At 30.9% G+C, this 21256-nt stretch overlaps 8 protein-coding genes and 1 non-coding gene across 9 annotated transcripts; 4 read left to right on the top strand and 5 right to left on the bottom strand.

Moving 5' to 3' along the window:
* Window positions 1–71: 71 nt before the first annotated feature.
* On the top strand, window positions 72–1448 carry LDB17 (Ldb17p; the record flags this gene model as incomplete). Its single annotated transcript, XM_003687371.1, has 1 exon — window positions 72–1448. One exon carries the CDS (start codon window positions 72–74, stop codon window positions 1446–1448), a length of 1377 nt encoding a protein of 458 aa, XP_003687419.1.
* A 267-nt stretch (window positions 1449–1715) lies between these two features.
* Window positions 1716–3299, bottom strand: CRR1 (putative glycosylase; the record flags this gene model as incomplete). Its single annotated transcript, XM_003687370.1, has 1 exon — window positions 1716–3299. One exon carries the CDS (start codon window positions 3297–3299, stop codon window positions 1716–1718), a length of 1584 nt encoding a protein of 527 aa, XP_003687418.1.
* Window positions 3300–3590: 291 nt separating this feature from the next.
* On the bottom strand, window positions 3591–4670 carry TPHA0J01620 (uncharacterized protein; the record flags this gene model as incomplete). Its single annotated transcript, XM_003687369.1, has 1 exon — window positions 3591–4670. One exon carries the CDS (start codon window positions 4668–4670, stop codon window positions 3591–3593), a length of 1080 nt encoding a protein of 359 aa, XP_003687417.1.
* Window positions 4671–5260: 590 nt separating this feature from the next.
* TPHA0J01610 (uncharacterized protein) lies at window positions 5261–7399 on the top strand (the record flags this gene model as incomplete). Its single annotated transcript, XM_003687368.1, has 1 exon — window positions 5261–7399. One exon carries the CDS (start codon window positions 5261–5263, stop codon window positions 7397–7399), a length of 2139 nt encoding a protein of 712 aa, XP_003687416.1.
* Window positions 7400–8162: 763 nt separating this feature from the next.
* Window positions 8163–9548, top strand: DFG5 (putative mannan endo-1,6-alpha-mannosidase; the record flags this gene model as incomplete). The annotated part of the gene is made up of 1 exon (XM_003687367.1): window positions 8163–9548. One exon carries the CDS (start codon window positions 8163–8165, stop codon window positions 9546–9548), a length of 1386 nt encoding a protein of 461 aa, XP_003687415.1.
* Window positions 9549–11098: 1550 nt separating this feature from the next.
* Window positions 11099–11170, top strand: TPHA0Jtrna9R. Its single transcript has one exon. It is a non-coding gene; the product is annotated as a tRNA-Arg (tRNA).
* Window positions 11171–11267: 97 nt separating this feature from the next.
* Window positions 11268–15098, bottom strand: TPHA0J01590 (uncharacterized protein; the record flags this gene model as incomplete). The annotated part of the gene is made up of 1 exon (XM_003687366.1): window positions 11268–15098. The coding sequence occupies one exon, from the start codon at window positions 15096–15098 to the stop codon at window positions 11268–11270; it is 3831 nt and encodes a 1276-aa protein (XP_003687414.1).
* A 381-nt stretch (window positions 15099–15479) lies between these two features.
* Window positions 15480–17507, bottom strand: FUS2 (Fus2p; the record flags this gene model as incomplete). The annotated part of the gene is made up of 1 exon (XM_003687365.1): window positions 15480–17507. The coding sequence occupies one exon, from the start codon at window positions 17505–17507 to the stop codon at window positions 15480–15482; it is 2028 nt and encodes a 675-aa protein (XP_003687413.1).
* A 404-nt stretch (window positions 17508–17911) lies between these two features.
* PEP5 (tethering complex subunit PEP5) lies at window positions 17912–20968 on the bottom strand (the record flags this gene model as incomplete). Its single annotated transcript, XM_003687364.1, has 1 exon — window positions 17912–20968. The coding sequence occupies one exon, from the start codon at window positions 20966–20968 to the stop codon at window positions 17912–17914; it is 3057 nt and encodes a 1018-aa protein (XP_003687412.1).
* Between the last annotated feature and the right edge of the window lie 288 nt (window positions 20969–21256).

Here is a 21256-nt window from a genome sequence, read left to right as displayed (position 1 = left end):
TTCGAATACCTATTGATTTATGATAATTAAGACATTTTAAGAACAGATATAGTTACGAACTTTTTTTTCAAATGAACCATAATAGTGATGCTCTAGTTAATTTCTGGCAAGTCATTGAGAATGTATTAGATCTGTCAGGTCAGGATCCACAAAATTTCACTAAAGATGTAATAAATTCAAAATTGGTTGAATTCATTAAAAAGTCGTCAGATTTGTATATGGTCTATTTAAAAGAAGACAGGGATTTTTGCCATCTTGGGCTGATATTAATAGAATCACCGTTTTTTCAAAATAATAAAGAATTCTGTATAAGGAAATTTCTATCATTATTAAGCATTGATATATTAGAGATGGGTATGAAATTTCTGATTTCTTATATTTTATTATTAGAGTGTAAAAAAGACTTAACATCTATTGATATTATGGTAAAATTCCAAGGATTCGGTGTCTTTTATAAAACATTGTATACTCAATTCTTATACTTACAAAAATATGGAGATACAGTACATGAAGATGATGAAGTTGAGATAGAAATAATCACATCAATGAGAAATGTATCGACTGTTTTATTGGATATATTATATCAAACTCTTAAATATTCTAGATGTGATTATGAACATCTCCAGGTTATTGACGATTTTTTTGTAGATTATTTGCTAACTTCGTTGAGATCTGATGTGCTAGATGATATGTTTAATAATGCAAAATTTAGATTGTTGTTATCATTAAATGAACAATATATGATGTTCAGTAAATCTAAAGGTTTGGAGAATAAAGTTTTTATATTCTTATTAAAAGATGATACACCAAGAACGTTTTTAAATTTGATCCTATTGAAGTTTAACAGGAGAGAAGATCCATCTCAACATATTATGATGTGCAAGATGATATATTTAATAATCTCTACGACAGAAAATAATTTTGCTAAAGATTATTTATATTTGAATGACTTAAATGTATTTGTTGATGTATTAATAAGAGAATTACAAAATTTATCTATAAATGATGAATTATTGAGGCATACGTTGTTGCGGTTATTGCCACCCCTGCTACAAAACACAGAACTTGCTGATACACAATACAGAAAGAATGATATCGAAGACCTATTGTATTCATTAATATCTTCTAACTCTTTATATTCTTCTGATGAAAATGAGCTCCAGTATAACTTAACGGTATCATTAGCAAAAAAATGTTTGACTCATGTCAGTTGGTTGTCAATGACTCCAATTAATGATAAATCATATCTTGCAGATTCCGATCCAGATTTGAGTAGGAGCTCTACATTTAGTTTGTCTAACGCAGATAGTTTATCCTCAATTCCTGCGCAACAAAACGCATTATACACACAGCAACAAGTTCAAGCAAAAAATCAAGACTCTAAGAGTTTTAAAAAGCCTTTGCCCCCTCCACCTCCACCTCCTTCAAGAAAAAAGCATTCGCATTAACAGTAATTCCTCTTTTTTCTTTTATAATGAGTTTTTAGGCTCATTAATGATACATTATCATACTTGTAATTACGTCAGTGATATATAAATAAAAAGAATATATATAAGCATTTGTAGTAACACATATACCTTTAATAAAAAATGGGCATATATAAAAAATAATTTGTATATACTTGAATTAATTTAATGACACTCCATAATCTAAAGGCTCATTGACTTTAAGATGGTCACTTTTCAATTAGAAGTAGTTAAAGGTTGTAAATGGTGTCAGTGCCACCAATCAAAAAAGATATAGCTCAAATATTGCTCCATGAGTTTCGATACAATAAAAATGGGATTAAAGCATTTATATAACGAGTCACTATTCGAAGTAATGGTATTGATATTATTCTTTAGCAACTCATTATTTATTAAGTTGGGTACAATGGATGATTTTTTATTTATGTTTCTATTGTTTATTCTTTCATCTCTTCTGGCTATTTCATTCAAACTTCTCTCTCCAGATTGTATATCGTTAAGTCTATAAATTTTATTGTAATCTATTCCTAAAGAATTTAAATTCGAATTTGAGTACCCTTTTATTCGAGTAATATGATTACAATTTATAGATAAACTACCTTCATTGGCAAATTTATTTTGAATTCCATCGTAAATATACACTGCTTTCGTATTTCGTATAGCAACGTCAGGTATAATTTTATCGTCGTCATCCAAAGCATTATAACACTCTTCGAATACATTTGTGAATTTATTTTGGAATGGAATCATCTGTATAGCATTTATATCGATATGGAAATAGCCTGTGGTTCTCATGTCCTCAGAATTCTCCCAATCAATGGGTCCACCAGCCCAAGCGATCGTACCTAAAGCGTTGGTTTCAGCACCTCCAGGCCAAATTGCAACTTCTAACCTCATGGGAGTTTGAGGATATTTATAATTTCTTAAAGATGGATCCCAAGTATCTTTTTTATACAATTTTCTAACTTCCTTGCCATCGATCAACCAAGTAATATGGTCCCTTTTCCAATCGATTTCGTATAAATGGTCATTTTGACTGGTGTCCGGAAATACATGGTGATGGTGCATATTCGAATAAACTAATTCACCTTGAGAATAATAATTTGTCTGAACACCAAAGAGGTCACCTCCAAGAAACTCAAAATCAATTTCATCGCCTGTAGCTGACATCAATACTATTGCCGATATTACACCTCTAGATCTTGCTGTTCTCATATTTATGGATATTTTTCCATATAGCATTACTCTAGCAGAACTCAGTAAACTTCCAGTAGACTTTTTTGGCATTTTTAATATAATTTCATCTGTTGAATTGTCGATGTCAGTAAACCCACTATATGTAAAATCATATTCTTGTAGCATAATTTCTGCTTCCGTATCATTACTTGTCATTAAATATTCGACATGGTTGATAAAGCGTCTCTGTTTCATTTTTAATCCAACATTGTTTATTGTTATGTCATCGGTAGGATTCATTCTCTCAAAACTATGGAAATTATATTCTCTATTTAAATCTCTTTTCTCAATTTTATTGAGAACACTTGGATTGTTATTCTTCTTTGACTCACTGGAGTACGATGACATGTAATACAGATTATCTGGAAAAATCAAGCCGGGCATTGGTGTACAACTATCTTCATGAAATGAAAATTTTGGGTTACAACCAATGATACACATTGGCCCAGCACCACATTCACCATATTGCGAACAACATGGCCAGTCTTGGGGACATTGTGCAGAATGGGAACATTGAATAGAATTAGCTGGCTTGTATAATTCTGCTAGTGCAAAATGCCATAAAAAGATGATTGTTGCCAAAAGTGAAGAAATCATCGTATTCTAGAGTGCTTAAAATATATATACTTCTATAAAGTAATAAAATTATAATGTGACTGGGAAATTAAGCTCTGACTTGAAAGAAAATGTTACTGTCATATCAATTTATATAAAAATATTTTATATTTTTGTCATCAAAGTTATTTTGTGTCGTTTTTTTTTCTTAGTGACAAAATACTTGCCTCAGTCCTAAGTGTCTCAACTAAGACTAAAAGTACAGAAACAATAAAAGATTAAACTGTGATTAGTAAATTTACTTGCGTGATTCGGCGATATAAGATAAAACTATTAAGATGACTCTTTGAGTGACAAAGTCTTTTCATCAAACTTCAATAACCCTTTCTGTTCCTTCAGTTTGGATTGAACTAGGGTTAGTAAACCGTACAACATTGAAAGTGTTGGAGTACTGACATTGTTTTTATTTGCAATTCTTATAGGATTACCTAATATGACTTCCAATTCCATCAGTTGACCCTTCTCAGCGTCTACACACATTGATGGTTTGAATAAGATATTCTTGGAAATGTTTAGGAAAAAATCTATAAATTCTTCTTCAATTACTATACCTTCTGTTGCAGCAATGGCAATGATTTCTCTCATAGCAGGTTCGAATATCATTTTTTCTGTGCTTGTTTGGCCGTTAATAGAAAATTGTAAAGCACGAGGAACGTCTAGACCAACTAAAGCAGTCGTAGTGTTGATAGCAGCATTATATAATAACTTCTTCCATCTGGCATACCTTGATCTGGGTTCATATTCAACAATATTGTAATCTTTATTTGAATATAATTCAATATATTTTTGCGCAGCCTGCTTTGAGTCGGAAGCAGATGGATCAAAGGAACCAACAAATAAACGGTCTTTGCCGATTTGATCGATTACACCTTTACCTATTTTTGTAGAACCAATAAATTGAATACCAGATATCAGATTTAACCTACTGGCATCGAATTTTTCAATTAATTCTTTTTCTAAATCAATGCCATTTTGAACTAGAATAACACTTGTCTTCTTATCTGAATTCATCTTGTCATTAGCCTCAACTAAGGGGCGAATAATCTCACTGACAGTAGAATTTTTTGGACCATCGGGGATATTTTTTGTAGTCACTACAACGTAATCAAAGAATACAGATGATTCCTTAGCAGCTTCTGCTGTGCTACTATATATAAAATCAGGTTTCCAACCTTCGATCTTGCCATAATCGCATGAGTTGATGGTATATCCATTCTTAATAACATGGCGGTAATCTGATCTAATTACCATAGATACTTTACTACCACCATTAAAACTTAAAGAGTATGCAGTCACAACACCAACACCACCAGCACCAATGACTATAACGTTTGGCTTATTTTCTTCTGACATCTTGCTGATTTATGGTTTAATATATCACAGTCGTAATAATATTCAATAGCTTTAAATTAATCTCATATAATAGATCTACCGTAAACACTTGTTTGTAAAAAAACAAATAGTGAATCTTTAAATAAATACATCCTTATATTATTATTGGAATCTTCTAACAATGGGTAAGCGTAGTGCACAAATTGGAAAACATTAAATCTTAAATCTTGAGATCAACTATCAGGCAAAAGTGAAAAGAAGATCAAACAGTGAACCTAATTCAAGTATTTTTATTTTATTGAGTATAATTATTTGAGTTAATCAACTGATAATTATAATTTGTTCTAAAACCTCACTTAACGGGATCCAGGAGAGAGGATCAACTTATTTCATTTCAAGAAGCACAGCCTATTTGTATTTACAAGGTTAATTAATTACGATTGTGGTATATATCAATAGATGTATATTGAATGAAATAAACAAGTTATAAGGATATACTAGTTGAAATAGATATCGAAATATAATACCATTGAACGTACGATACAGTTGTGCTGATTTGAAATAAAACAAAATATAAGAACTAACATATGTTTGACCATATCGAAATCAATATGTTAGAACAAAGTGATATTCCTGAGGTGGTTGAAAGTTACATTGGTGAGGCAATAGATCAAAGAAACTCTAAAATGCCCCAATTCGAAGGTCTTGGACCTGTAGATATGATAACAATGGTAAAATATTTAAAACCACAGAACTCAGCATTTGGTACAATGGGTACTGCTAATTCTACAAATTCAAAACATCCAAAGGTAAATCCAACTAGTTTTAAAGATGTTATTTCTCATACAGAACATTATAGAGGTGAGATTGGAACTTTTTTTTATATAATGGGGATAGATAATTCAGATTCAACATCAATCGCTGTAAGTTTAAAAGAGATCGCTGATTCGATCTCTGAAACGCCACAACCTTGGTTTGACAAAATAAAAAGTTTTAACGTCGAGAGAATTTCACTTTCAAGTTGGAACAGTTTTAGATCATACGATGTCACAACAATAGTTAAAATTCCAGGTAATTTGGCTACTTTCATTGTGAACGAAGATGGTGAAGAAGTTAAGGATATCACACAGGCAGATTTTCAATTGATCATGACAGAAACTTATATGTCTTCTGTAGTTCGTTCAATTTCCTTGATGAAGGAAAACAGAAATGACATGGAGCAGCAACCGTTGGTAGAAACTTTGATTTTTAACCCATTAATGATGGGAAAACTTAAATCTACTGGCGACACTTTTATTGAATTATTTCCTATTGTTTATGAAGACGGTCATTTGTTAGGATCATCTCCCACTATAGCAGCTACCAATAGAACTAACAACTACTTGGTTGACACTTTTGTAGAGATTGTAAAACTAACAAGAAGCATTGATAAAGCTAAGGAAATGCTTATAAATTTATCGAAGAAATTTCCTGAAGTTCTAGTGGTGCTAATAAAAATTTTATTGGTTTGTGAATACGAATATGATGCATTCCAATTAGTAAATGAATTGTTATCCACCGATTATACAAACGTCACATCGATTAATAACATGAATATCGAAAACAAGTCGGTGTACATAGGTGAATTATTATATATTCAAGCTGAGCATTTGATGACTAATAGAAAAGAATATAAATATGCAAAACTAATTGCTAAAAAGTGTGTCGAATTATTACCAAATGAGATGGAGCCGTGGTTACTGTTGAGTAAAGTATATTTTAAGTTAAATGACATTAAAAATGCATTATATACTCTAAATTGTATTCCGACTGCTCTAGTGAAAGAAAAGTACATTTTGAAAAGAGTTGTAGATTTTACTTCTAAGAATACTAATAATTTACCTAGATTACATTTACCATTACCACTGGATATTAAATTAAATGACATTGACTCTGTTGATTCCATGAATATCCGATTAGAAAACGAATCTTGTGATCCTGATTTACAAAACTTACCAGCAACCACTTTAAAACCTATTTTTCGAAGAATATATCAGCACTTAACTAAAATACTCCAAACAATATCTTGGGAAGAATTATTGAGCATTAGGTCACAGATATTTTTAATGGAAGAAGAGTATATGAGGAATCCGCAAACCATTGAAGAAATTAATCAAAGACCTGCTGATAATAAGAGACTGTGTGAAAGATGGTTAGATAACCTATTTATGATCATGTATGAAGACTTGAGAGTGTACACAATATGGAGAAAGCAACAATTATACCATGAAGTAGAAGATAGCACCATTAGCCACACAACTACCGAATGGGAATTATTTGGCTTATGTGCGGCAAGGTTAGGTTACCAACACGAAGCTGCCTCTGCATTTGAATTTGGATTATCCCAAAGATTTTCTCCAGTGTGTGCTAGACAATTATTAGAATACCATTTAACTATCCATAAAAACCATCAGAGAGAAAACAACTCACTTAATTCAAAATTAACATCATCAAAAATATTACAACAGATGGAAAAAACCAATAAAAGTATTATAAATTTGTGTATTAAAATTGTTTGTTGGGATCATAGATGGTACATTAATTTTTCTTTATTGATTTTAGAAGCGATGGGTATTGTCACACAAGATATGGGTATTTCCAAAGTTTCCAATGAGATTCGTGGGAATTTCAATAATGATGTCTATACTTTTTTCAAAAACAACATTTTAAAGTTTTTCAAAGAGTATAGCAACGATGATTACGACGTGTAATAAAAATGCATCCATATACATATACATAAACCTATATAAATATACGTATCTACACATTAATTTGAATGATAACTAGCATTTACACAGTTCACCAATGGTAATGATGTGAAGATGACACAATATAACCATTTTTTTAATCTTTAAATTCGTCATTCGATTTAGGAAAAATCACATTAACAGAACTGTGTACATTTATTGAATGTTCAGATAAATAAAAGGTCAATAATACACAACTTAACCGTTCATCACTTAACATCCTTACTTGTTGTTGGCAGGTCTGTGTGTCACCTTCAAACTGATGACTTTAAAGGTACCGTTACCCGAAACATGGCTTGTAATTAGCGGTGTTTCCCATTCTGGTAATCCGAATCACGTAGTAAATAATATAAATATGTCAATTATCATTTCTATAATTAACTTTAACCTTATAAATAGCGTCATTGATATCGAGAGTTGATTATAGATCGTGTCTCTTTACTTCAACGACAAACAGTTGTATTCATTGGTTTTACAAGGTATCGAAATTTGATATTGGAAAGAAACAGAAAAATTTAGAGACATCGCAAACTGAAACTCTCTCAAACATAATAATATTATAATACTGATTATAATAACATATATGTGCACAGCTGGTAGTTTAATGCTATTGATATACAAAACGAACAAAAAAACGGTCGATATTAATTATCACGTAAAATATTAGGGTCACTATTATTCAAATTATAAGATTACTACATTATAAAATTATTTATATTTTCTCAATATGTTCTATTTAACATTGTTAGGGCTTATTTCCCAAATACTTTATGCATCTGCCATTACTTTAGATGTAGACTCCAAAGACTCCGTGTGTGAGGCAACGGCCTTGATTCAAAAGGGTATGCTAGATTACTACCAAGGTACCCGTTATGGTGGTACTGTAGGTATGTTTCAACCACCATACTATTGGTGGGAAGCTGGGGAAGCCTTTGGTGGGATGTTGGAGAATTGGTACTTGTGTCAAAATGATACATTCGAATCTTTAATTTCCGATGCTTTAATATACCAAGCAGGTTCTAACTACGATTACATTCCAAGCAACCAAACTTTGGTCGAAGGTAATGATGATCAAGGTGTTTGGGGGTTGACCGTATTAGGTGCAGTAGAACGTAATTTACCTGATAGAGATGGGGTACCAGGTTGGTTAGCAATTTCGCAAGCAGTTTTTAACACAATGTATGCGAGATGGGATACTGCCTATTGTGGCGGAGGTCTTAGATGGCAAATTTATACATGGAATAGTGGTTATAACTATAAAAATACAATTTCTAATGCTTGTCTTTTCCAAATAGCAGCTAGATTAGGTAGATATACTGGTAATAATACTTACTTAGAAGTTGCCGAAAAGGTGTTTGATTGGATGGTTGACGTTGAATATATTGTTTTAAAAGATGTCGCCAATGTTTACGATGGTGCCACTACGAATTATAACTGTTCTGATATTGTTCAATACGAATGGTCCTATAATCATGGTGTAGTTTTAGGTGGTTTGGCCTATATGTATAATGCTACCAACGGTACGTCAAAATGGGAAACTGCTTTGACTCAAGTATTGAGTGGTGCTACAACCTATTTTTTTAAAAACAATATAATGTATGAAAGTGCATGCCAAGAAGCTAAAACGTGTAATACTGATCAAAGATCTTTTAAAAGTATTTTCTCTAGAATGCTGGGATATACAAGAGTGTTAGCACCATATACAGCTGCTACCCTTGATACATTAATAGAAACTAGTGCAAAAGCAGCCGCTGGCTCATGTGATGGTGGTACAGATGGTGTTACGTGTGGTTTAAGTTGGTTTGATTCAACCAATGATGGATATTATGGTTTAGGTGAACAAATGAGTGCTTTAGAAATCATTAATCAATTATTAGTAAGCTCATCAGGAGCCGCAGCCGAAGCTGCTTCATCGGGTTCCGCATCATCACCATACACCTCTTCATCGGGTGGTAACTCCACTGGTGATGCTTCTGCAGGTTTAAATACTACTTCCACTAATGTATTACAAAATAATTTAGATATCGAAAGTAAAGATAAAGCGGGTGCCGCTGTCGCAACTGCTGTAATTCTAGCTGTACTTGTGGGCGGTTCAGTCTGGATGTTATTCTAAAAACTCCAGACATAGCATCTCGTAAATTAAATTATCATCATGATAACATTTCAATAATAATATAAAAAATAGCATACTGTTAACAATTATACAAAATACTGACAATTAAACTTCTAAAGTAACTTAAATATACAATATACAACTTAAGAAATGCTTATTTTGTTATGTGAAGATAACTGTTTTGACAATCTTTCGTAATTTAGAGTTTTATAAGTATGAATAATTGATGATAATTTAACGTAAGCTGGCTGCTTCTGACACCATATTTAGAGAGGTTTCTCATGCTAATTACTCTAGAGCGGTATGAATTTGTTATTATTTAAACAACCAATTGGTTTTTCTTAGACTCACTGCAGGGTACGTGCCCTAGTTTTAATGTTTGTGCAGTAAAGTTGTAAAATGAAATACGTACAAAATGTAACATAGTTAGGATAATGAATATACATTTTACAGAATCATGATCAATTAAAGATCTAATTGGGAGGTTTTAGTAAAACAAAAGAACTTATCAGAAAAAAGGTTATATAAGACAGACCTCTATTTATTTCGTTATTTGCTGAGATTCCTGACGATCTAATTTCAGCAAATAACTGAAGTCATAGGATCTTGTGGAGAAACAAGCTTATGTTGGTTAGTACTGCTCAATAGTTGAATTCATTGCTTTAATATATTAAAAGTTGTTAAATTATATACTAGATATTTAGATTAATCTCTCTGGTCTCTGGGAGCTGGATCACTGAATTATTAACCATTGATTACCGGGGTTTATATATACATCATATTTCAATCTACCGTTCTGTCCAACGAGACGACGTCGTCGAATTGAACACGTATGGCAGGTTGATGGTGCTACAGTACTATTTATGCATTAGAAATTCTGCTATTAGATTCTTGCAGGCACTATTGTTTCAGGTTTGGAACAATAATCCTAAAGAGGTAATATCTGGTATCGTATAGTCACTTATACGACCAGTGGCATTTCCAACAAGTACCAACGTCTAAGTTAATCACGTTAGTTGATCTAGAATAGTCCATCTTCTTAACATTTAAATAATCGATTGGTCTTTTATTAGTATATTTAAACAATTCTATATAGAGTTAGATGTCTTCTTAATATATAAGTTATCTCATACCTGAGTGAACACATTATGTATTCATTCATTCTCCTAAGATCTTTAGATCCGTATTCTACATCTGTGTTTATCACATAGCCATTTACATTATAGTGAAAAATTCTCAACTATCATTGGAAAGATTGTTCTAGAAGCTGCTTTCCCACTAGTAAGTGATCAATTGGTTCTGAACTCAAAGTGTCATAAACACTTAGTTCTGTCACATACACTACACTAATTCTGACATAATAATTCTGACATAACGAAAACGTAACTACCCTGTCAACGTCAACATCATTAAACCTGTTAGTGGTTCCACGTTTGTTTTTCCACAACTGTTTAGTTGATTAATAAATAATCTTCCCAATATTCAAATTATAAAACACAAATATTTCAGGATAACATAAACAAGATATTGATTTTTCCGCAAGAAATTAAGCTCGCGTGGCGTAATGGCAACGCGTCTGACTTCTAATCAGAAGATTGAGGGTTCGACCCCCTCCGTGAGTGCTTACTTTCTTTTTTCTATATTTTTTGTCTGATCGAAATGCCACACTTTATTTGGAATCGTCCAATAGATAATTTAAGTTTCTATCAATGTAAATTATTATTTAATACTACTTTTTTTAGATATTTTATTATTTAAAAAATTCCAGTTGACTGCTTCATTGACTCTCCTTTCAATGAGAAGTTTATTCTTCATTTCCCTTCTCCAGTTTAAATGTTCTCGAACAAATTTAAAATGTTTTCGTGACAGTAATATTCTTAGAATTAAATCCATTTTAACTACTGATTTCTCTAAAATATCTTCATTCTGTTTGATCAAAGCTTCCCTAATATAGTTCCTTTTTGATTTTGAGCTACATCCTATGATCGTTTTTTGTCTAGAGATAAGTGTGGCTTTCAAATTAAAATTATTTGTAGAATTATTATGTGATATGCATTTATTTAAGTATTTGACAAATGAGCTGGATAAAATTTCAATCTCTTCCATTAACTCAAAATCAGACTTGTCGTAAAACAGAGGGATTATTAGTATTTCTCTATATTTTTCACTTTTAAGTTCGACAAGAGAAGGGCCCTCTCCGTTATTATAAAAAAATTCCATACAGAGTATATTTAACCAGGTAAATACTGTTTCTGTTTCAATCTGAGTTAATTGTCTACCATATCCTTTAATAAAGTTTTTATTAAATAGCGTTTCTTTCAATGAATCATCCCAACTTGAGATTTTAGAATACTCACGTTTTGTATCAGCTATTGAAAGGGGTGGTAATAATAGTTCATATGCAACATTTAGTACTTCATCCCAAACCTTCAACATTACCTCATGTAATAAATATTCTGCTAGCCACATTGCTAGTATAGCAAGATTTGCATTAAGGTAATCAAAAAATGGTACTAAAACATCATTTATCTGTTCCTTCGAAGCCTTGTGTGATCCACTATTGCCATGCAATATTTTTAACGAATTCCTTGAAAATGTACAACAAATAAACTCCTTGAATTTTTGAACTATTTTCTGAATTATCTTCTCCTGTGATGTTTCTAAAGTTCTATATATTTTTCCAATATAAAAAAATGAGTCAAATTGTTCTTCTTCGATAGAAACCTGTAAATTTATTTCACCTTGTGTGTCCAATTGTAATACTACATGGTTCGGTAAACCATTTCTTTTGAAATTATTATCATCAAACGATAGTGATGCTTTACCACAGGTTTCATAATTTTCATGTTTTTTCATTAAGCCATTAACTTTATTCCATAGTATGACACTCAAGTTTATATCCTCATTAAATGGTTTTTCGAACTGAAATTCTTGATTCCAATTTGGATTTGACTTGCCACATACTAAATGAGTTTTTGCTATTTCGATCTTGTTTGTTGAATCAATTATTGACACATAAGTACCATTCAAGCTATTATTGGTAATTTCTGGCAAATTATTGGCAGAAACTATTTTAACTGTATAAATTGTATTCAAGTTAACCTTAAACACGTTAGAATAAGTATTATAATTTGATACTTTAGCGATGTTAATTTTCGAAATAGTATCTTCAACTGTATCAACCATTGATAGCATTTTGCTAGTATTGTTTAATATTATACATGCCCTCTTAGAAAATTCATATGGTTTTGGAAATTTTTGTTTCCTAAATAATAAACTATTCTTCATAGCAGTAAAATTCCATGCTGTATCTTTGCTTATGTCAGTAGAATGTAAAGTATTCACCTCTTTAAGTATATCTTGTTGAAATTGATATTCTTGAATTGTGTTATCATTTGTTAAATCATAATTTACCATTCTGAAAACAGTAGTAGCATAAAGGGACAATGAATTGGAAAATGTCTTTAAAATAAAAGTTATTATTAAATTAAGGTGAGAATTGTTATTCCATCCTAGATTGAAAAATATTGAAATAGATTCATTAAACATTTTAAATATATCTATAACAGCAATACTATGCTTAACTTGTTCATTCAGCATATCCCATTTTTCTGTTTTAATGATGTTTGTAACACTGTTATTTATATTTCTAGATATATCATCTGCTAATGAGAAGAGATCATTGATAAATATATTTTCAATATTGAAGGGAAATACTGCTTGAGAATGTACCTCAGTGTATATTTTTCGAAGTTCTGACAAGGTTGTATATGTCTCTAATGAAGTTACTGGAGGAATATTACTACCAACGGTTTGTATATGTTTCCATAACATTAATATGTCGCTAGAGAGAAGTTTTGTGAGACATGATAGACACTCATTACCAATCATTATAGAATCAAGAAGAAGAATAGGGTATTTCCTCCGTAATATGGCTATTTCATCTAAAATCTCAATTACTAAGCATTTTAGATGTTTTGTTGTTATATCATTATTCTTAGGTAATTTTTTTAAAAGAAAAACGTAATAGTTTTCATTAACTTTGAATATTGCTCTTTTTATAGTCTTCAACCATAAGTTCTTGATATCTAAATTATTCTCCTCGCAAAATAACTTGAATGACGGCGCATCGATAATATGTTTGTGATAAAACCCTAAAAGCTCAGAAAATTTTGGTTTATGTTTGTTGAACAAATCATAGACTAATTTAGTCAGGGAATATAAACATTGATTTGAAGTATGATATAGGTTTAAATTCCACATTTGCTGATCCTTGGCGTTCCATGATGATATATTTCGATACTCTGTTTTTGTTAAAATTCGTTTATAAATAACTGTAAGGAGATTACTAATTATATCCACATCAATCTCTGTTTCTTTTAATATACTGAGATTGGCGGCTGTATAAATAAGAGATGATAGTGTCGAATAATAATTCAATCCCCAGAAATTGGCAGTTCTAAGTATAAAATACCATGCATCGGATGATAATTCAAGGTATTTGGAGCCCTTTTTTAACTCCTTCTGTAACACTAATTTTACCAAAGTTAAATATATGTCTTGTCGAGCATCTGGTATCAAAATATGCGTTCTTTGAGTAAACTGGTGAGGTTTCACATCCCAGCGATCATTGATAATCTTGCTTTCCATAAATCCTAATTCTGTTACATACATATTATTATCGGATTCTTTTATTACTTTAATGACGTCTTGCTGAAACTTTATCTCATTAATATCAAATAGTTGCATAAGATAATTGGAGTGGCTTATTTCTTTAACTCTAAATGTTGGTTTTCTTACTTTTCCAGTGTTTTGAGTCGTTAAGTTCGTATCTGATCCTTGAGATCTAATCCCATAATTATCTAAATGCGTAGTAGTAAATATAACTTTGTTTCTATCGAAGTTTTCTTGATCTTTTATAAGACTTTTATAATAGCTTAATGTTTCCTTGTGTTTTCTTGATAATGAGTTAGGAAGTATTGATATTAAGATCTTAATAAAACAGTCCAGTTGCGTATGCAGTGTTGCAGCTTGATCTGTTAGTTGTAACTTCTGGATTTCTAAGTTGGCAACCTTTATAAATGATATTAGCAATTCTTCAAAGTTCCTAAAAGTTCGAAGTTTTACATTATTATCTGAACCCAAGTATATGTCATTATAGAATTTTAACAGTGATCTTCTTGTATTTGAGTCGGAAACTGTAACTTCCTTCATGGCTACCTTATTCAAATAATCAATTAATTTTATCGCAATCTTATCTAAAATTTCTTTTTCAGTTAACTCATCGACATGGTGGTCTATTTTGTTCTTGTTAATATCACTGTTGTTGGAATTTACATTTGGTTGAATTCTTCTTTGAATGACGTTAGATTTACCCTGTAAATCAACCTTGACAGAGTTAAACCTTGGTTCATTAATATAATCTAATATCAATAATTTTAAAGTATAATTGTAAGTTTCATCTAAACTTACATTAGGATAATAAACGTCTCCTACTGATTGAATTTTCAAGGCTGACATTGATGACATGCAAGAGCTAGCTCTTACCATTATAACGGTACATGAATAATATGTAGGCGATGGTGTATATTCTAATGAGAATAAATGGTTTTATGTACTAATGGATCAAAGAGAATCACAACATTCCTAATTTTATTTAAATACACTTTTAAATAAAATATATTGTATCAAAGTGATCTTTATAATTTTAAATGAAATCATCATGTAACTATTTTTAGATATTATATTTGATCAGTAATTGGGCCTGACGCGTAGAAATTCGATGCGGTGCGATGAGATGCGTTTGACATGTAAATGACCACAAACTATTCATGTTAATTAAAAGTGTTATAAAGATTAAATATATTAATTATTGGGTAAAAGGATTAACCAACAGATATATTATCCAAGAAAGTACTATATTGTCTGTGATCATAATTCAAAGAATTTTCTTAATATCTTTGAAGACTCTGGCACAATTTTTGCTTCATGAACTTGACATTTATTTTTATATCTAGCGATCGTAAATTTGTCCACAATATCAAGATTTGGTCTTTGATTTAATTCATTATTTGTTATATCATTTAGTTGTAGTTTTAATTCGGTTGAGTCTCCTATTAAGCTTTCGAAATAGTGTAAGAGACAATTGACATAGTTGGTTATTGTTAGATGTACAATGTGATGCACTAAGTCTATATAAATAGGTAGTTCAGTCAGGAGTTTCTGCTGTAACATGATGAAATGTTTTGCTAATAACTCATGTTGAATATTCTGTGGTTTTTTATGACTTTTGAGAAAGGAGTAATAATCCTTTTTCAGGGCTTCAAAATCTTTTATTGTATTGTAAATGCATGAATTTTTCTCTAAAAGTTGTTCTAAAGGATCCAATACTTTCAGCTGCAATTCAAGTATTTTCCATGATACAATTTTTTCTTTCTGCAACTTTAAATATTGTTTGTGGGCAAGCCATTTTTCAATAATTGGGTTAAGAGATCTTGAATTGGGGAAAGAATTCATCATCGACAACCAGCAACTGAAATATGTAGTGTTCAAATCGACAAGGCCCTCATAATTGCAAACATTGATGGTTTTATACAATGATTTTGATTGCTTACGGATTTTTTTAAATAAATGTATGAAATCAGAGAGAGTCATAGAATTGAGATTTTTGCTTTTCGATTCATTTGTGACATATTTCGTAAATTTAGGATAACTGGTTATTTTATCTAATGGTGACGTTGGTGATTTCCCATAATATGAAGAGTATTTGCTTGAGGTACTATAATACGAGTTTGCTGACCTTTCTTCTCTGATTGGTAACAAATTAGTGCCATTCTTATTTTGCGTTGGGAGTTTGTCTGCTGTATGAATGCTATTGGTCTCATATACATTGAAATTACCATAATCTTGGATGATTTCTATTGGAGTGAGTGAATAATTGTATATTTCATTTTGTTCATATTCTTTCATTTCATTATTCAAGTTTTCTACAAAATTTTCATACTGGCATTTGCTCTTAATAAGTGACTCTTTAACAAGGCTATTTTCTTCAGTAGATGGAAGATAAAACAGAATGTTTTCTATAGCTCCCAGCCAATCCTTTGGTCGTGAAAGAGGTAACTTTAATAGTGACGATAATGAAGAGCCATTACTTTCCATAAAACATTCTTTATTCCACTTTTCAAAGATCCCAGTATTGTCTGTTGTGATAAAGTTGAGTAAATCCATTTGTTTTTTATGTGTAACGCAGTAACTTAAATATGTGGATTTGATTCTCAGGTAATTTAAGTTCATTAATTTTCCAAGATTAAAAGTATTGACTATTAAGTTTAATTTTGTTTCATTTTGAGAGATAGTATTCCAGATAGAACTGTCAAATTTATTCTCACCAATGATATTCATGATACTACTCTCTATGCCACGAATAAAAAGTTCGCAAATGGAAGTGAATGTGTCAATATTCCCAAATAACAATACTTCATCGCAGGAATTTATTTCTAATATTTTGTTTTTGTATTGTTTGGAGGTATGCATTCTCTTCCTGTAGATTTCAGTTATAAAACAAAGTTTTTGTAAATATATAGATTCAGATTCATGGAGTTTCTTGATTTGAGAAAGATAATTATCAAGTTTCGGTGAAGATTTTGTATCGGCAGTCAACGGTGAATTTATATAGAGTTTATCATCGAAACTTTTTAAATTCAAAGGTGAATTATGTCTTTTTGGTAGTGGTTCGCTAATATCTTGTAAATCTAGAATATTCGGTCTTTTTAACACTTTCTCTGATACTGATTTTTGATTACTTCTTAATAATGAATGGTTTCTTAGTGGGAACCTATTCGAAATGGGTATTTTATCATCATACTTATGAAAATAATCATTTTTATAATCCCTTATCGGTGTTAGTGAATCAGTTTTATACTCATCATATTCATTTAAAAATTGAGAAGTTTTTATCATTATCACCTTTCATAAATATCTGAAACTTTAATGTTTCTGTTTTACCTTTTCCTCAGATGAACGTTTAAATAATAGTCAAATGTGGTGTCCTCTTATTTATAATACACAGTTAGTATTTGGTGGTGTAATGTTACGTGTTATATATATAAATACCAGATTGAAGTGTTATTTTATTTAGTGTCATATACTTGTTACAATTTGTGACGAAAATGTTTCCGTCGCGTTTCCGTCGCGTTTCCGTCGTGTTTCAAATTTGTCTCCACTGATAGAAAATGGCTGGATATGCCCACAAGTCAGCCAAAGACAAAACTCAATTGATTTAATCGAGGTGGAAGTAATCATACAAATATATATATACTTGTTTTATCCTTTTATACATAGAATTGGGATAAGTCTTGCAATATTTATATATTTGTATTCACATTGTTCAAAGCTCCTCGTCCTATAAAATCAGCAACGACTTTAAAACAATCACTACCATTTTTTGCATTTTTCAGATCAATTTCTATTAGCTCTTTGCTTTCTTTCATGTCTTTTTGTTTATTAAATAATGCTTCTGTTGATTCTTTGTTTGCTATACATTTTGGGCAAACATAAACTTCGTCTCCTGAGTTTTGATCCAATTCTTTGTTTAGACATCTTTCGTGATAAGTGTGGCCACATTGGAAGTATATTATAGGTATTTCCAAATTAGCTTTACAATAGTCACATTTCTCATTCTTAATTTTGATCTTTGTTATATTATCTGGATCCAATAAATTGGCCAATGTATTCTTTTTCTCTGTCAATTCACATTTATAGGATTTGATTAACTTCTTATTATTGTTGATTTCATTTTCATTTTCACTCATATAATTTAGTAAAATGTTCTTAAGCAATCCATATTTGGCTACATCATTGACGGATAGAAGCTGGACAATATCTATCATTGTAAGCAATTCATCTCGAACTATAATATTTAGAACTTTTTCTTCTAATACTTTTTCTCCACCTATTTCGTCAAGTATATCCTTCGATGATATAAAATATCGAAGTCCAGACTCATATAAACTTGGCTCGTTTCTCCCATATTTTTCAAGAAAGTCAAGAACTTTAGTTGGAGATTCAGAATATATTAATGACTGGAACTGATTAATGTAATATGCGCTATCACGAATTTCAGGCTCTGCTGTTGATGTATAGATATCGATATCATTCATATGAGAAATTAACATCATCAGTGAGTTATCAGCATTATCTGAATTACTTTCCAACGTTGTAGATGAAATGGTATTTTTCTTTGCTAACTTGTTACTCTCTTCTAAAATATGCATTGCTTTGTTTTTCCACTGCAATTGACGTTCATCAATATCAGTCTTGGATAAATCTAGATATAGATCATACAAAGTTATGAGTAGTGCTTGTTTTTCATTATCTAAACCGCCATACCTTTGGTATGTATCCAGACAGGCTTCTAAAAATACAATAAATTCAAAAGGTCTAGAAAGAAATGAATTAAAAATAAGGGATGGTTTCGGAGGATGATACGTAGCATTCTCTAGCTTACTATTAGGATCTGAATTTTCAGGAGCATCTGAAGATTTATAACCAAAAAATTCAGTATAGCTATAGAACACTTTTCTCACTGTAGTTAACTCTAACTTCTCAGTTGGCATTAGATTAGTTCGGAGTGCTTTATTTGGATGGTACTTACCTGTGAAAACATCTATTAAAAGAGAATTAGTTTCATTGGGTAGCATTTCTAACAATTCTTTTGAATATAAAACTAACACTCTTAAGGTGTTGTCTATTTCCAGTGTTTTGATGTACTCCAGAGCTGTAGCAGGATTATTTAGTTTATTTAGAAGAATTTCAATTATCGATACTGGATCTTTCGCAAACCTTTTTGCTAACTCATAGGCCTCAATAATAAAATTTGATTCCTCCAATAAATTAATAATTAAATCTAAGTTAAATAAAATAACATTCGAATAAAAGTAAGTTTCGTCATCAATATCTTCTTCAATAGGTTCCTCATTAAATTTACCCAATCTAGTAAAATGTTTTATAAAATATTGAAACTGATCCATATCTTGTAACTTGATATACGTCACAAGCAGAAGAGTTACATGGTCTGCGTTTGCCTTTGATGTTTTCACTAATGAACAAAGGTAATCTGTAAGATTTTGAAGATTATTTGAATCTGCTTTATTAGACATGCCTAGTTTCGCAATAATTTCACTTGTTTCAACGACATCAAATGCTTTAATATATTCTTCCGTTGCATCAGCTACTTTATTTTTATTAAATAAATAGTCACCATACCGTTTGTGTATTTCTTTAATATATTCGTCAGATAAATTATATGCAGTAGCTAATTTCAATGCAAATTGAAACATCTCTTTTTGTAATACAATATCAATTTGCATATCGTACGGCTTTTCAGTTAATTTATTCAGTATACCGTCAGAGTTAAGATAATATGTATCTGAGGTATCTTGTATCATAAACACATCAACGATTGTGGACTTTACCATTGAGCTAAAAGCAATCGTTTTATAAGTTAAATCTAATATCAGGACTCTGATGGAAATTGGTTTTGAGAGATTGGCTATATTTAATGAGGTATCATTACTGACCACAGGTTCTGTAAATAATAATAAATATCTTTTGCTAATAGGGAAGACTCTTTTAATATTCATCTCCCCATAAAGTACAAAACTTTTTTCTCCTGAATTTTTGTAGAATTCAATTTTATCTTTTAAACAAGTAATAAACTCGTTTGTATACATGCTGTAATAACCACAATTCAAATCCAGCCCAGATTCGTTATTTAACACGGTAGTTGGTTGACCTGCATTCCTCCCTGTTGTCTCGAACAGCATAATTTTAGAAGTTGTTGCTACATAGCATAAAGTAGCGTCCTTATTTAGGGATAGAGAAGTGATCGGTTCCTTTTTAATGTCATCGTAAATTATTCTTTGCCTGGAGCCTCTATCTCTTGGTATATCGCCTCTAATGAGCAGAACTTTACCATTAATGTACCCAATAGCTATGCAAAATAGATCATCTGAGACTGATATCCCAGAAATTGGAAAGTTATTGTCACCACTTTTCACTTCAATTAAGGAATGGTATGCAGTTTCATCTTTTGGGATATTATCTAACTTTATTACTTTAATAAAACTAGGTTTACCTGTACATTCTCCAACCACTACTAAAAACAAATGAGAGACTACCCTTAAATAAGATATTTGGTAGTCATTTTCAAAAGCTTTAAACTCATTCTTGATGCAGGCTTCGTTAATACTTATAACTTTAATAACATTGGATTGAACAGCAATTACAAGTCTATCAGAGTCTATTGGCGAAATGGCAGATAATGTTGGGTCTGAATAAAGAAGGGAGTCCGATCCTAGAGAAGGATCTCTAATAGGTATAGAATCAAAAAATCGGAACTGTTTCCAGGTTGATAATGACATTTAAGCAATCTGTTGTGTAGTTCACTTAATGTAAATGTATCTTAATATTATATAGTGGTCTTATATGGAATTATCAGCTAATCAATTGTAAATAAACCACTAAGGTATCTTACTAGATATCCTTAGCCTGTTCTTTAATAACAAAATGAACATAAATATAAAAACCCTATTTTTGACTTTTGAGTTTTCAAGTTTTTTTGACTCCAATTGAATATTAACTAAATATATATATGGTTCTGTAATTGTTTGATAAATAGAAGTTCTTAATCTTGCATCTGGTAGATAACA

The sequence above is a fragment of the Tetrapisispora phaffii genome, chromosome 10, assembly GCF_000236905.1.
Source record: "Tetrapisispora phaffii CBS 4417 chromosome 10, complete genome".
Classification (NCBI taxonomy): Eukaryota; Fungi; Ascomycota; class Saccharomycetes; order Saccharomycetales; family Saccharomycetaceae; genus Tetrapisispora; species Tetrapisispora phaffii.
The sequence above is the reverse complement of the archived record's forward strand: the minus strand, read 5'-3'. Positions and strand labels throughout refer to the sequence as shown.